The sequence below is a fragment of the Poecilia reticulata genome, linkage group LG4 (assembly GCF_000633615.1).
Source record: "Poecilia reticulata strain Guanapo linkage group LG4, Guppy_female_1.0+MT, whole genome shotgun sequence".
Classification (NCBI taxonomy): Eukaryota; Metazoa; Chordata; class Actinopteri; order Cyprinodontiformes; family Poeciliidae; genus Poecilia; species Poecilia reticulata.
In genome coordinates, this window is record NC_024334.1 from 29,909,028 (window position 1) to 29,923,800 (window position 14,773).

The 14,773-nt window shown below is 39.3% G+C and overlaps 1 protein-coding gene across 1 annotated transcript in view; it reads left to right on the top strand.

Moving 5' to 3' along the window:
• LOC103464064 (cytosolic carboxypeptidase 6) overlaps window positions 1-14,615 on the top strand; it is a 311,033-nt gene extending 296,418 nt beyond the window's left edge. The window contains exons 11-13 of the mRNA XM_008407873.1: window positions 1,524-1,686; window positions 13,126-13,219; window positions 13,306-14,615. Of these exons, the coding sequence (XP_008406095.1) occupies window positions 1,524-1,686; window positions 13,126-13,219; window positions 13,306-13,429 (381 nt within the window). The 3' untranslated portion in view covers window positions 13,430-14,615. The remainder of the gene's footprint in view (window positions 1-1,523; window positions 1,687-13,125; window positions 13,220-13,305) is intronic.
• The last annotated feature ends 158 nt before the right edge of the window (window positions 14,616-14,773 follow it).

Here is a 14,773-nt window from a genome sequence, read left to right on the forward strand (position 1 = left end):
CGTTTGCTGAAAAACAATGCAGATGAAAGAGGCGAGAGAGAAAACCAACAACAAAGTGACAGACGACTGGGTAAAAACACCAAGACTGTGGAGCTCAGTAGTTTGGCATATTGCAAAAGAGAAATAGACTAAACATTTTATTGCATTCAGGAATAATGCAAAACAATAAATTGCTCTAGACCGATGTCCTAATAAAGTAATCTTAAATAAAATTCCCTGCTAGTGCTCTCTTCTATTCAGTTTACACTAAATTTACATTCAGCTCTGAAGACTGTGATGACCTTAAAGACTTTTTTTTGTGTCTGGTCTTTGTTGATTTGACAATATGCTTTGGATCATCACCTGACTGAAACACCTACTGAGGGCTCATTTTCGGTTTTCTGGCAGAGTTCAGTAGTTTCTTATGTAAAATATCCCGATATCTCAAACAATTTATGAACCCAAACAATCAAACAAGGTCTTCTCGCGCTTTAGTAGTGAAACAGGCTCACAGCACACAAAGCCTCCGCCATGCAGCGTTCGTAGTACAGACAGAAACACTACAACCATCATTAATCTTTGGAGATCTCCTTCACGATCCTCCTCACTATGTGTGGTGGCAAACTAATTAGTCCTCTTGCAGCCTTGTGGACAGTGACTCTGTGTCATTTCTCAGGTAAAAATAAAGTCATGTATTACCAATTTAAAGTTCCTACTTACTCTAACTTCAATCCCAACTTTGCTACTGTTGAATTTGCTAAGAACAATTACTTTTTATATTTCTTTGATTTTTATTTATTTTTTATTTTTTCACTTTTTTTTCACTCAATAAATGTTGTCAATTTAAACGAGTGATTTTCTAAAAATTTCAGTGTGAAGTTGTGCATCTTGGAATAAAAGATTAATTCATTTTAAGTCTTTTTACACATTTTTACCAGAGGTGCCAATAAATGTGTGCTTAATTAGCAGTTCATACAGAAATAGCAACCGTCTCACTGACTTGCCTGTGTGACTCCTGCTGTAATATAGTTAGCATCCACTATTACTCTTCTTACTCAGTTTTATGGCTATAAGGCTGTATGTTTTATGGTAATTGTGTATTCTTTGTGCACCTTACCTTGCAAATCATGTTGCTTCACACTTGTACTTGGAAGGTAGGAGATGAATGAGACTGTGTTAAAATGTTATGCACGTCTATAAGTGACACTTCAGCATCTGTAATTTTGATAAGACAGACTAATATTAAAACTTTGTGAGAAAAATTCATGATTTTTATTTTTTTTTTGTCAAAGTTGTCCAAAGAAAAAACTAATCCAATTTGTCCTTTTTGCCTTTTTTGACTGTGAAGTAATCAGTTTTTCAGGTCTCACACCAAATGTTTTAAAGAGGAGACTTTTGATTTTGAAATTATAAATATTATTTAACTTTACAGATCTTTAATTGAGGTGGGTTTTCGCTTGTAGAAGTACTTCACCCCAATTCTCAAGAGGTTTTGTATTTAACTCACCTGCATTTTATTTCTTATTCTTTGTTGTTTTTTTCAGTCAAACACTTCATTTAACCGGGACAAGGTGAAGGCCGGTACCGGTAGGCGCTTCCTTGGTGGTCTTCTTGATGATACTTCCTACTGCTACACTCTGGAGGTCTCCTTCTACGGCTACATGACATCTGCCTGCACCGCCGCCGTTCCGTACTCTGAGGAGATTTGTATCCTTCATACGTGATCCGTGAGGCTCAAAATGCAGCGTACAGCAACAGCTGCCTGACGCTATTTGTTCTCTCTTCTCATCTGACACACACTCTGCAATAATCAAGACGCTGGAATCATTGTTTTAATGTTTTAATTGGGAGTGGGAGCGTGCGCTTGTGGCTCCGCATGACAAGTCGTTTGTACTTGCTCGAGAAGCAAGTTGCTCTTTTGTTGCCTTTTGTTGCGACAGATGTGCAAGCGAGATGATATCTGCATCTATTGATTTCATTTACAAAAAAGAAAAAAGAAAAAAAAAAGAGAAGCGTTTGTTTCGGCATGTGAAGCGCCGCTGCGTGTGTGCACGGCTGAAGCTGTCAGTGGAATAAACTGTCAAACAAACAACACTCCCGTCAGGTTCAAGCCCTCACGCACAAACACGCATGGATTTTTTTTAGCACTGGAGCCGAAGGTCACAGGTGCCTTAATGGAGCCAGATAGGAAGGAAGTTTTCCTTCATCTGACCTTCTCAGAGGCGAGGGCCTCCTGAGAGCGGGCCGATAGTGGTGCGATCTTACCGATAGAGTGATCGAGAAGAAGGGGGTAGAGATTTTGAAAGCGACAAGGGTCCTACTTATGAAGAGTATGTGCTCTCATGCACTTGCATTGCAGGTGTAGGGGCAGCTCAGTATTAGCGCAGCCCTAGTGCCCTCTAGTGCCAAGTACCGGAGGTCTTCTTCAGTGAAGATGATCTGTGCGATTAATTAGCACACAAGTAGAGAGCAATACAAAGATTCATTCCACGTTTGGATCAGCAAAAGGCTTTGAAAGAGTGGTTTTAGTCAATATTGTTTCAATAAAATGTGTTCTGTAGGAGAAGAAGGAAGCAATGTTCAAAAACAGGCAGTCGGCTTATAAAAGTTATCAGATCAACAAATTTTATTTATGGTCAACATATTATTTCTCTAGACATTGATAGAGTATAGAGAAACAATGAAATCTAAATGTTTGGCGTTTATGTTTACATATTTTTAACTTAATGATTCTCATTACTAACTTGCTTTTCCTATATTCTCAAAACTTTATAAGTTCTTTGTCAGAGAACCCTAATCGCATGCTTAATAAAAAGGAAAGAGAGAAATATCATATTTAGTCTTAGGCTTCAATTAAAAAGTGAATGATTATATTGGATCTGACTACAATCAACAATCATTTCAATTGTTATCTCACTAATACATTTTACTTTTTAACTAAATGAAGGAATGAAAAACAAACATAAAATTTAACTACCCAAATAAAAACAACTAAGAATGAACATTCAATGTGTGATCAGCTGATTAAAGATTTGATTTCAGTAAAACTTTCACTTTTACTTACGTCTTATTGAAAGTTGAGAAGAGAGGACAACAATGAATACCTTACAGGAATAACTTTTTTACCCCGTGATGGGATAGTATCCCCAACACTTTTACAGAAACATGCTATTGGTGGTTTATGGTACAGAAAATGACAACTTTGATGGGGAAATTAAAGGAAAGCACACTCCTTCACATTTTTTAAAAATAATAAACCAACAGCTGTTTAGTTTTGAAGTGAAAGGGAACTGATACATGGTTTTCAGATTTGTTTACAAAGAAATCGAGAAGTGTGCAATGTATATTCAGTCCTCTTATATGTAAATAAAATCCAAACAGCTGCCTTCAGAGGTTATTTAATTATCAAATACAGTACACCTGTGCTAATTTAATCTTAGTTTAAACTTGTGTGAGGACACGAACCTTTTGTTTGAACATTAGTGAACAATCAGCATCGTGACGATCAAGGAACACAACAGACAATCGCGAGATGGAGAAGTTTAAAAAACAGGGTGAGGTTGTGAATCAATATCTGAAGCTTTGAGCAGTTTTCAACGTAGACACAAACAAGATATCCATGGTAGCTCAGGATTAGCTCCAGAGATCCATAGCTCAGGTGGGAATATCTATCAACAAAACTACTAGTTCTATACCAGCTGCTGCCATTCATGAGTGAGACCCAGGAAACCTTTCAAATACGACAAAAACTGAACTATTTTCTTTCGACTTAAGTTTTTCACAGTTTTACCCTCATTTATGTTGGGCTTTCACATAAAATCACATAAAATACATTGATGTGTGTGGTTGTAAAGTGACAACAAAAAGGGCTGAGAACAGTTTTGCGTGGTGGCGTACCTGTCTGGGGGTGTGTCTGTGTTTGCTGAGCTGTGAGAGCGGACGTTTCTGAGGAGGAGGAGAAGGAGGAGGAGGAGGAGCTCTGGAGGCCGGGCAGGCGGCAGGGGGACCTGATCTGCAGTGGAGATTGGGGTCAGGCAGGTTGAAGGAACAGACCATGTCACTTTTTACGCCCCAGTAGTTTGCTTGATGGAGCATGTAAATCATCAACAGAGACCTTTAGCATCTCCCCCACCCTCTACCTGCCCCTCTTTCCTCTTTTCCTCATCTCACACCAACACACACCTCCAAACTAATTCACGACAAATAAAAACCTTTGGCCCATAACCGGAGCCACCTTCCAAGTGTCTTTCCTCACCTTTTCATCTTTCCTGTCCGTCCTTCCTCACCACGGTGACTTGCAGCCGCCGAAATTGAAAACTTAACCTTTCGAACAGCTGACACTTTTTGTCACAGTTTGAATTTGCTCAAGAAAACGTGTGATACACTTTTAGTGGCTGCGAGTGTTTGTTTTTGATGTCTCCTCCGCTGCAGTCTTTTTCTCCTCTACGATGTCCTGTCCTCTCTCATCCCATCAGCCACAACATAACGGCTCATTATATCATCTAGTCAAGCTGAGAATGCTCCTCTAAAACAGCGGGGATAGCCTCTCTTGTGTGTATGACTTTTTATCGTCCTCTAATCATTTAAGAACCATGTTTGTTTGCTTCCCATTTTCAGTACGCTCCGACAATAAGTCCTAAAGAGGGCTTCGGGTCTATTTATACCCTTTTAATTTTTCACATTTTGTCATTTTGCAAGCAAACACCATAAATGTGTTTTAATAGGATTTAGTTATGCACAATGTAACACAAAATTATGATGTGGAAGAAAAATTATACATGGATTTCAACTATTTTTACTAGGAATTAACAATATATCTGCATCAGCAACGGTATCGACCGAACAAATCACCGCTGTAAGACTGGCACTGGCAGTATTATGAGGTGGGGAAGAAAACTTGCTAGAGCTTACAATGAACTTGGAAGTTCACAGTCAAATAATGTGAAATCTTTGAGTTCAGAGCCAGAACTACTGAGAAATTGTTTAGCTCAAAGGTTATTCACTTGTTAGAATCGCCTAATCAATGTCCAGACCTGAATCCAGCAAAGAATATGTTGCAAGATCTTAAATTTCTTCACAGAGACTGTCCCCACAAATTATGGGAATAAATGCAACCTTCTAGATGTAGAGCTGGTAGAGTGATATGTGTAAAGACATGTGGCTGCAAGGATGGTGGTTTGACAAAGAACTGACTCAAGATTTTTTGAAAATTTTCAAAAAGCTTGTATCCAATTCATTTCACCGCCATTTTATTTCACACAAACGTATCTGTACCTTTGTGCTAAACTACCCCGAAATAAGATTTTATCTGTGTGACACCAAAGTTTTTTTTCAAAGTTATTTATAGTGCAGCAGCCCAGGTTTCTGCTGCACAAACTGCAAAGTTTGAATATGAGTGTAGAGCACATCAAGGTTGAAGAAATCTGGGATCTTGTTCAAAACACAGCTTGGCGTCTTCTCTGTGCCCGAGTGCATTTACATGTGAGGATACAGTAGATGTGTTTTTATTTCTGATTACAAAGGCTACTTATCGCTTCCTTGCATTCACGTTTTGTTTTCTCAGTTCCTTTGGAGAAACTTTGAAGCACTTTCGAGGACGTTTTCTGTTTTTGCTGCAGTCAGTTGAGCATTTTCACCTTGCTCAGATTTTCACCACTGAAGGACAACTCACTTGTCTGCCTTTCCAATTCAGCAAACTTGCAGATTTTCATCAGAGGTGGTCACACGCAGTCTAATCAAGCAGAGCATTGTCGGACTGCTCAGCAGCTCTGAGTGACGTCACAAATTGATGGCTGCGTCAGCTCCCCGCATGTGTGTGATGTTGGACTGTCGGCCGTTGTGGCAAAACTTGACGTGCGCGTCGCCATAACAGTGGGACTCCGTGAATGCCAGAGCCACCGGTGGAAAAACAGCATGCATCATTGAACCTGACACCCAACGCACAGGCTGTGACAAGTATGCAAATGATATAGCTGGGAGGCAAATATGCTTCACTACCACCCATCATGCACATCGCATCACACAGATATGCACAAATGGATAGGTGCTCACATATGCAAGCAAACGCACACAGAGACACACATCTATGCACACAGTTGATTGCACAAATATTGTCGCCATGCTCAGATGAACAGGTGTCCTCACATGAGTTGTCCCAAAAATGTAAAAGCTGACATGTCCAAATTCATGAATGTTGTTTCTGGACGTACTGATAAGTCCGCCGTTCTTGGGGAGTCGAAAAAGTTTAGAAAAATCTTTGGAGAAGGAAAAACTACAGTTTCAGAGATAAGTTTAATTTAGCTAGCTGCTAAAAAATCATTTAAAGCAGACGGGAAAATACATTTACTGATTGAATATTATACAACAGAATTGAAATATGTTTCCATTTACATAAAGTTTAGTTAAGTCTTGTCTTTGAATAGATGAATGTTGGGAATGAACATAAATGCAGTTACTTAAAGTAGATAAATTAGCTCACCTGTTATTACAATGTACTGATGGTCAATTAATCATCTAAGAGAAGTGACATAGATTATGCGATGCCTTTAAGACAAATTAAACTGTTGGTAAAGCAAAGACAAAATGTAGAGAAAACGTTCCTTCGTATTCTCAAATTTTATTCTGTCCTTTGATTTAAAACATACATGTTCAAATGAGAGGAAAGACTATAGATAAACACAAACTACGGAGAGTTTAAATCCAATAAATCCTCAAAACAGAGGCAAATCTACAACAAGATGGCTGAAAAAGAAGAGAATCAGTGTGTTGCAGTGGCCTATATGAAGTCCAGACCTCAGCCTGGTTGACCGTTTAGGAGCTATGCAGACCAAATGTTTGCAAACCTTTATGAACTGAAGCAACCTTGAAATAATCTCTACTGACATTCCTGAAGAGCAATTAATTTGAAAAAGCGATAATATTGCAAACTATTTCTGAGAGTGATTACTGCCAGATTTTGAGTTAACTGTACTTATGTTCCTCTGTTTACTGTTGCTCACTTAACTTGAACATCTCCAAATCTAAAAGACAGATGTAAGGCAGTCAGAGAAAGAACACTGACTTCACATTATTTATTAATTTATTTTTTATAAGAACAAAAGGCCTTCTCACCTTTCCTACGCTCCTTATTTAAGTCAGACAGCTTGTATATCTAACAGGGACAGTCCGTTCTATCAGGGATTAAAATCGGCTCTATTTTGTCCTCTTGGGCCTCCGGACGTGAGGTCTTTCACTCCGTTGATTTGCTATTGGGGACAAAAATGTCCCTTTCTGTATTGCTGTTGTTGACTATCCTTGTAATTAGCATTGATAATTAGCTCTTTACGTGTCAGTGCACTGACAAGACCTGCCAGTCGCCCATATTGATGGCTCGAATGTCCTCTTGCTTGTCTCCTTGTTAACTCCCATCCAATCTAGACAGCCTTTTCAACGTGACCTGTTAATTTCACCACTAGGGGACTTGTTGTCTCTTCGTCACGTTGTCTCACTGTCTGGGAGGACGGGGAGCGAGGAATGAAAGAAGCTAAATGTGTTGCTGACAGCAAACAGCTGCAGTAAACAAGTCATGTCCCACCCCGGTCTCCTTTGTCTCACATGCCCCGTAATCTCATCAGCGTCTAACCTGGCACGCCCTTGAGCCATGACAATGACCTGTGATTGATTAGACAAGACCATTATTGTGTACAAAGAATACATTTCAGTGAAAGGCTGGAAAGATGCTGATGCACTGAACGCCGGCCTCCTTTGACCTCCTCAGCAGTGACTAATGATAATACTGATAATAACAGTTTATTACACAATTTAAACAATATTATTAGGAAATGTCAAAGTGTGTATCTAGCAACATCACACTGAAATGTTTCAGCTCCTTAGACAAATGTTCATATCAAGCAATGATAACCCGAGTAAATAAAAAAAAAAAAAGAAGCTATTTTCAAATTAGGATTTCTTTTATAATCTCTGAAGGTTATAAGTTATCCAGACCGTCATGGCTCGGTGAGAAAATATACTTGCTACTCTTTTTAAATAATCAATAAACTTGGATCAGCCGTTTTTTTTCTGTTTCTCTGACCAGCCACACACAAGCCTAATTGCTGGTATTGGTAGATCATCTAATCATAGCTGTAACAAAATGAATCAGGCGAAAAGATCTCGGTCATTTGCCTCTGTTCAAAGAAATTCCAAGAATGAAGGGATTTCTGAGGGTGGTGTGACGGTCTGTGACTTTCCGCAGCTTAAGGTCCAGGACAACTCACCACAAATAATACAAACACAAATTCTGCTTTACCAGAAGATCCAAAAGGAGGATGTTGGCCATCCCTCGGTGCCTTAACCAGGACTGATTGGGTTAAGCAGCAGGACAATAATCCAAGGCTCTCCAGCAGGTCCAACAGGTAAAAGAGTAAACTGTTTTAGGGCAAATGGGGTTTTCGAGCGACTTGGCCCAAGTCTGGGCTTTAAATCATAATGAGACGCTGGAGCATGACTGTGGACTTGCAAAATCCTTCAAGGTAGCTGCATTAAAACTTTTCTGGAAAAAAGAGTGGGCCAAAATTGAGTTATTATGTAGGAAAAGTCTCATTGCCAGTGATCACAAATGCTTGGCAGCAGTTCTTTCCTCCACAACCAGTTATTAGATGTAGGAAACAATTACATTTTATAGGGTCAGGTTGGTTAGGATAGATTTTATTGCTTAATAAATGTAATAATAATTGTTTGTGTTATCTCTGATATTATTTTTTTTATCTGAAATGTTCAAGTGTGGTTAAAAAAGAATAGTTGAATTCTATAAGGGTGCAAATACTTTTTTTTTTCTTTGAAATCACTGTAGCTATTTTAAGTATCTCCATGCCACCCAACATTGTAATCCTAACTACAGCTTTCCTGGCTCCCAAACACATAACTTCCTGCTGCATCGATGGCCTCGTTCCAGAACCCACGGTTTCCCTCGGCACCAAGCCAAGCTGCAGTCGGGGCATCCTCCGTGTCTCCGACCACATACCCAGCGGAAGAAGTTCTCCTTCAGAAGCTGACCGTCCATCACAAAACCTCCTGTAATAGACGGTGAGTCGTGACGAGACAAGCTGAGAGGCCATCTGCGCGCGATGGGGTCCGGGAGATATTTTTGTCACTGAGCGTGCCTGGCTGAGGAACCCGGGACTGGCAGCAAACTCTGCTGATGAGAGAAAGCTGCGGAAAGCATCAAAAAACTTTCCAGAGGTCACAGTGGAGACATCAAGGATGGAAGAAGGGTTTAGCATGAAAGCTGGTTTTCTTTTGCAGATTCTTAAGCGTCAGAGGGCAAATTAGACATTGTTTTTCTTGTTTGACTATTTCAAAAAAGCTGAAAAGCAAAAAGAAAGCACATTTTTTTCCAAAGCATGCAGACTTCAATTTATCTGGAGCTCATGTAAAGATGGTCTATTAAAAGTGGAACACTTTAAAATAACATTTCCGCGTGTGAAATTACAAACAGTTTCATCATCCAAGGTGTGTAATCTTACTAAATTATTTAGAGAACCCAGGGAAATCTTCGTTCACGCGCGTAAAACTAATAATCAATTAAGGGAATGATTGCAGTGATCTTGAGCCCTCAGGTTGCCCCACATCAAAAACAAACATGGCCCAATAGTACAAATTCAGGTTGAAACTCCAGGATGCATTTAAAGAAAAAGCATAAAATGTGATGGAAATCTGCTTCTCAAACTTCTGTAGTGCCTCCCAGAGGGTGTTAGTGTACCATCTATTATGATGCTTCTGGTTTTGTTGAGGGATCATTGCTGTATCTATTACAGACAAAAGGGGGCAACCAGTGATCGTTTCTGGTCTTTGTGGGCCCATAGAAAGCCTTCATGCTACCATACCACACAGACAAGTCTATCTTGTCTGTGCCAGTTCTTGTTTATGCTGTTGATGTTTCAAGTTTCTTTCTTTTTTGTTGAACCTCTCCACTACTTCAGTGGGCTCTCTTCTAAGGCACCTGAAGCTCCAGCACCATTTTCTTGGTTTTTCCGATAGTCAAGGCCAGGTTGTTGATTTGAGCTGTTTTGGGGCATTTGGGGAAAATCTTCCATTCACTGGGGTTCCTACACGGTCTGGAAGTCTATCTTGTCTGTCCATCTTTCCTTCCAAGTGATGGCCTCTACTGTGGATTGGTTGGCTCTGGAGTCAGGGATTAGCAGATAGACTTTAACATACTGTACTATGAGTTTCTCAAAGCACTTTAGTGTCAGCTCCATTTGTCATTATTCCTTTATATCACAGATTTTTGGGGCGTAGGGGTAATGGTGGTAGATTTTACATACAGTAGGAAGGAATAGTGGTGTCAGGGAAAACAGAGCATGTTCTCACATGGAAACTCCTGCTGGTCCTGCTGCTCTGTTTGGGTTCACCATTGTCAGCATCTCTCACTTGTTCCTTTCAGGTGGTTGTGTGAAGAATGGTCTATGATAGAAATGTGACGATATGTAGAGCTGGAATCCCAAAAAGGGTAAAAAAAACCAATACATGGTTAAATTTTACTGCCGGTGAGTCAAAGTATGAGGTACACACACACACACACACATGCAAACAGTGCAGGTTTCACTTAATGAAATGCTCCCAGACAGCCAGATGGTGAATAAACTGGAGTCTGGAGTCATGTGGGGAGTAATGCCATCAGCCTGTGGTGTAAAGAATGATGTCCAGTGCTGACTTGTGAACATACAAAGGCCAAGAGGTGACAGACTAACCACAGAGGGGATTGCTTGCTCTTTCACAGTTCTAATTTACCAAGTTAGCTGTGTATATGTGTTTTATGAGGTTCTTTGAGGAAAAACGTTTTCCTTTGACTGCCAGTTAGAACCATGAGTTTAATGCAAATAACTAGTTAAAACAACTATATGCTTGTTGATTATTTAAGGGGGGGGGAAATATTTTTTGGTTTTGCTTTTGTTTTAGTCGCACAGATGAGACAGATGGATAGTTCCTCAGACGGCAGACCAGATCCAGTATCAACAAGGTTGATAGGAGGAGAAAGAACGATTATGACACTCTGCTGCTTCATCATCCTCCAGACGGATGAAGAATGGGAACAGCCAAACATCAATGGCACAAGATTAGGAAAACCCCTCATGGATCTGTTTGTCCTGGGTCTGGATCCATTTGAACATTACATATGGATTGAAGATGATTGAAAAGGGTGGATGAGATGTATTGAGACAGACTGGCAGCTTGTACTAATGTGTTTTTCCTACTGCACTTACTTCAGCAACTCAATGAAATTTATTCCTTGTAGTGGCAATGTTCTTATTTATTCGTATTCGCCGTGTCCTCACTCTTGATGATTGGGAACATTGTTGGCATTCAGTGTTCTTCTGTTTCTTCATTATCTGAAACTGACTGGCATCATTACTTGCCTTGCTGTCCTAATAATCCCAGGCTTGGCAAAAGCACTCATAGACACTCGGCTGTTTTATAAAAGCATTCAAGTTATTGATGGGGTCCCTAATGTAGTAAGGGACAGCTGAGATGATGTGTGCACTCACCTCTGAATTTAAATTAGGCCTCAGTTTGTAAGTAATTGCTTTGTCTGATTCATACCAGCATCAAACATTTGTCTGATGTGAGTGAAATGCAGTCAGTTTAGCCCAACTTATTTCAGCCGTGTGTTGCAGCCTGAACGTTTGCAGTACTCATTTCTCCAGGTGCTTGTCTTAAGTTGTTTATTACTGATCCCCAGGTTTGTTGGCAAGGACAAATGCCGTGTTTTTGAGCCTGTTTCATATTCATGCTGCTCGTGTCTGAAGATTTACGCCTGTGAAGCATGCATCATTGATCTAAAAAAATGTGTAATGTCTTAAATACTCAGACATTTTTGAAGTTTTTTTTTTTTACATTGGGGCCGTGGGTTTTAGTGCGTGTATTTTTGTACTTGTGGTTCATAATGTTCTGCCCTGATCTAATGATTCTCAGGAGATGTGAAAAAAATAAAAATAAGTCACACATCCACCCATACCACCCATTTTCTTCACCTTGTCAAAAATACAGTATGTAAATTTTAGGCCGTTCTCATATCATCTGATCATTTTGTTCCTTCACCATCTAATCCTTTCTGGGGATGTTTGATATGAATTATAAGTCCAGGGGGACATTTTGTACTGTACAAATTAAAATGTTCTAAGAACTCTTCATATTCTGCTATGAGAAAATAAGATTATATAAGTATAATAAAAATTAGCTACCAGCAAAGGTTGAATCAGGGGTGGTTATCTTTCATGTAGCAGTAAACAGGTCCATATGGTTAACAACTCCAATCAATAGAAACCAGGTGCATTTTACAATTTTTTGAAAGTACAACATAATACATTGAATCTAAGCCGTATAGGTCCGTTCCTGACGTTTTGTGTGAATCTTAAACTCAGCAGCCAGTTGATTTGATCAGTTTCATTTTGCTTGCGGCCTTGATGAGACGACCAGCTTTACATTGACTGACACCAACCAGAGGAAAAGTCACGCCTTTCTTTAGTGTACAGTTGAAACCTATTTACATGCACTGTTTAAAATACATAACATTCTTGCCTCCCTGTCTGGATGGTTTAGTACATGAGTTTAAAATCGTTTTAGAAGTAGTCGGTGAATAAATGGCAGCCGCCTGTAAGGGGATGAATTGTCCTGGAGCCACCTCTTACAGAGCATTCTGACTTGTCCTTCTGAAATAAAGCACATGTGGAGTACAGTTTAAAGCCAGCCATTTTGTTCTTTCTGGGGGATAAGAGAGGTTTTTTTTTTTTCCTCTCTGAAACGTTTGCCAGCTGATGTTAAGTCTCCGGGAGGTATTGCTGTGAAGCTTTTTAAGTAAAACAGCTGCCTCCTGCCAAGAGCAGTCAGGGAAACAAAGAGAGAGCTACAAATGATAAAAATTGCAACACTTAACTACAATATGCGAAAAGGTTTTGTTTGATAGGGGATGCCAGCTGAATTAGTCAAGACAAGGTTCTTTGAGGGTTCATAACTAGAGACGTTTTTACCTTGCATGATATTTTAAATCTTATTGTTTGATTTTTTTATTTATTTATTTATTTACTGCCTTCTACACCACATTTTCCATTTGGTCGTGTGTAATCTTCAGTTTCAGAAGCAGAATAAGCCTTAACTCCCTATCCTTAGATATGAAGCTGGGTAGGAATGTGGCTCGAACCTTCCTGGATTATTACAAGCTTAACAACCTCACCAAGGACAACAGACCTGCTCTTTTACACTGGTAAAACTTTATTGCAATTTTTTTTGTTTGTTTTGCTGTTTTCAGAATTAAATACCACAACTTTGTTGATATGTTTCTGTCTGCAGCGCTGAGGGGAGTTCCCAGGTGGCCAAAAGCAAGACTGTGAGCAGCACTTGTCCTGTCAGAGAATCAGGCGACAGGAAAAAGGAGAAGGACCCAAATTTTCTCACACTAGTAGACATAGGTTGAGCATATTTTAAATATAAAGCGTTTTGGCAGGAGGATCAGACTCCTGCCAAAACGCCTTCCTATCGATCCAAACATTTTTTAGGGTCTCCAGAACACTGGGACCAGTTACCAGTCGAACACAAACCATTTTCCCACACATTTCACGTTACACGTATATGAATCTCAAGTTAGCCTAGCGCATGTTTTTGTTTCTGGACTGTCAGAAAAAAACCAAACACACACACAGACTTACAGACAACAACAAGTAAACGTCATTCACAAAAGCTCTTGTTTCCCTGATCACAAAGACTTGTATAAAAAGATCTATAACAGTGACATGCTTGACATTCAAACCACCTTTCCATATATGTGTGCCTCCTATAAAACACATAGATATGAAAGCTGTGTGTGTAGGTATTTGGGGGGGGGAAGGATTATTAATTTAAATAAATTCGAATGCCTTCATCTGGCAGCTTTATGTTGTACAGAAAATATGTGTTCATGTTACGATTGACTTGTTTCCCAGACAGTGTTTTGTCTTTTGTTACTCTTATTATTCATTAAATATTTAACCACTTCATACATCTGGCCTGCTTGATGTAGTTTTGTAGCAGAACTGTAGAGCCTGTTGTTCCATGATTAATATAGACTGAAACAATGTACAGGAATGTGTTCTCTATATTCATGATTCTAAACCCTTTGGCATGCATTGTAATGCACTTAGAACCATATGTCTTAATGATGAAAAATATTAACACCATTTCAGGTTTTTTGCATCTCATCTTGTTCCAACCATAAACTCCACTGTATTTAACCAGGGTTGTGTTGGAAGAACAACATCAGTACAAGTACGTGATTATGAAGTGTAAAACATATGTTTTAATCACATCTGACGAAAACACCCACTTCCAGCCGTTTGCTGTGCTCTCTGCATGGCTTGTGTTGCAAATAAGACTTTTTTTGTTTTTGTTTTCTTTCAATGACTTTCTTGCCACTTTTCCAAAAGAAGAAATTTGAGGAATTTGTCACAAAGATGAGTGACATGATTTTCCACTTCACTGATTGTCTGTGTTCTCGGTTTATGTAGTGCTTTACTACATCTCAGACGGCTTGCAGTTGTGCCATTCTCTCCATTTTTTGTTGAACTGAAAAGTTGATTGTGATGTTACAAGCTTGGAATATTGTTTTATAAACAAATTCCACATTATGCACCTCCACAGTTGGTATTAGTTTGAGTCTTCATGGTGTTTGTCTTCTCTAACAAGCATCTTGGATAGCCAGAGAACAGCTGCATTTATGCTGAACTCTCTCTCTCTCTCTCTCTCTCTATATATATATATATATATATATATATATATATATATA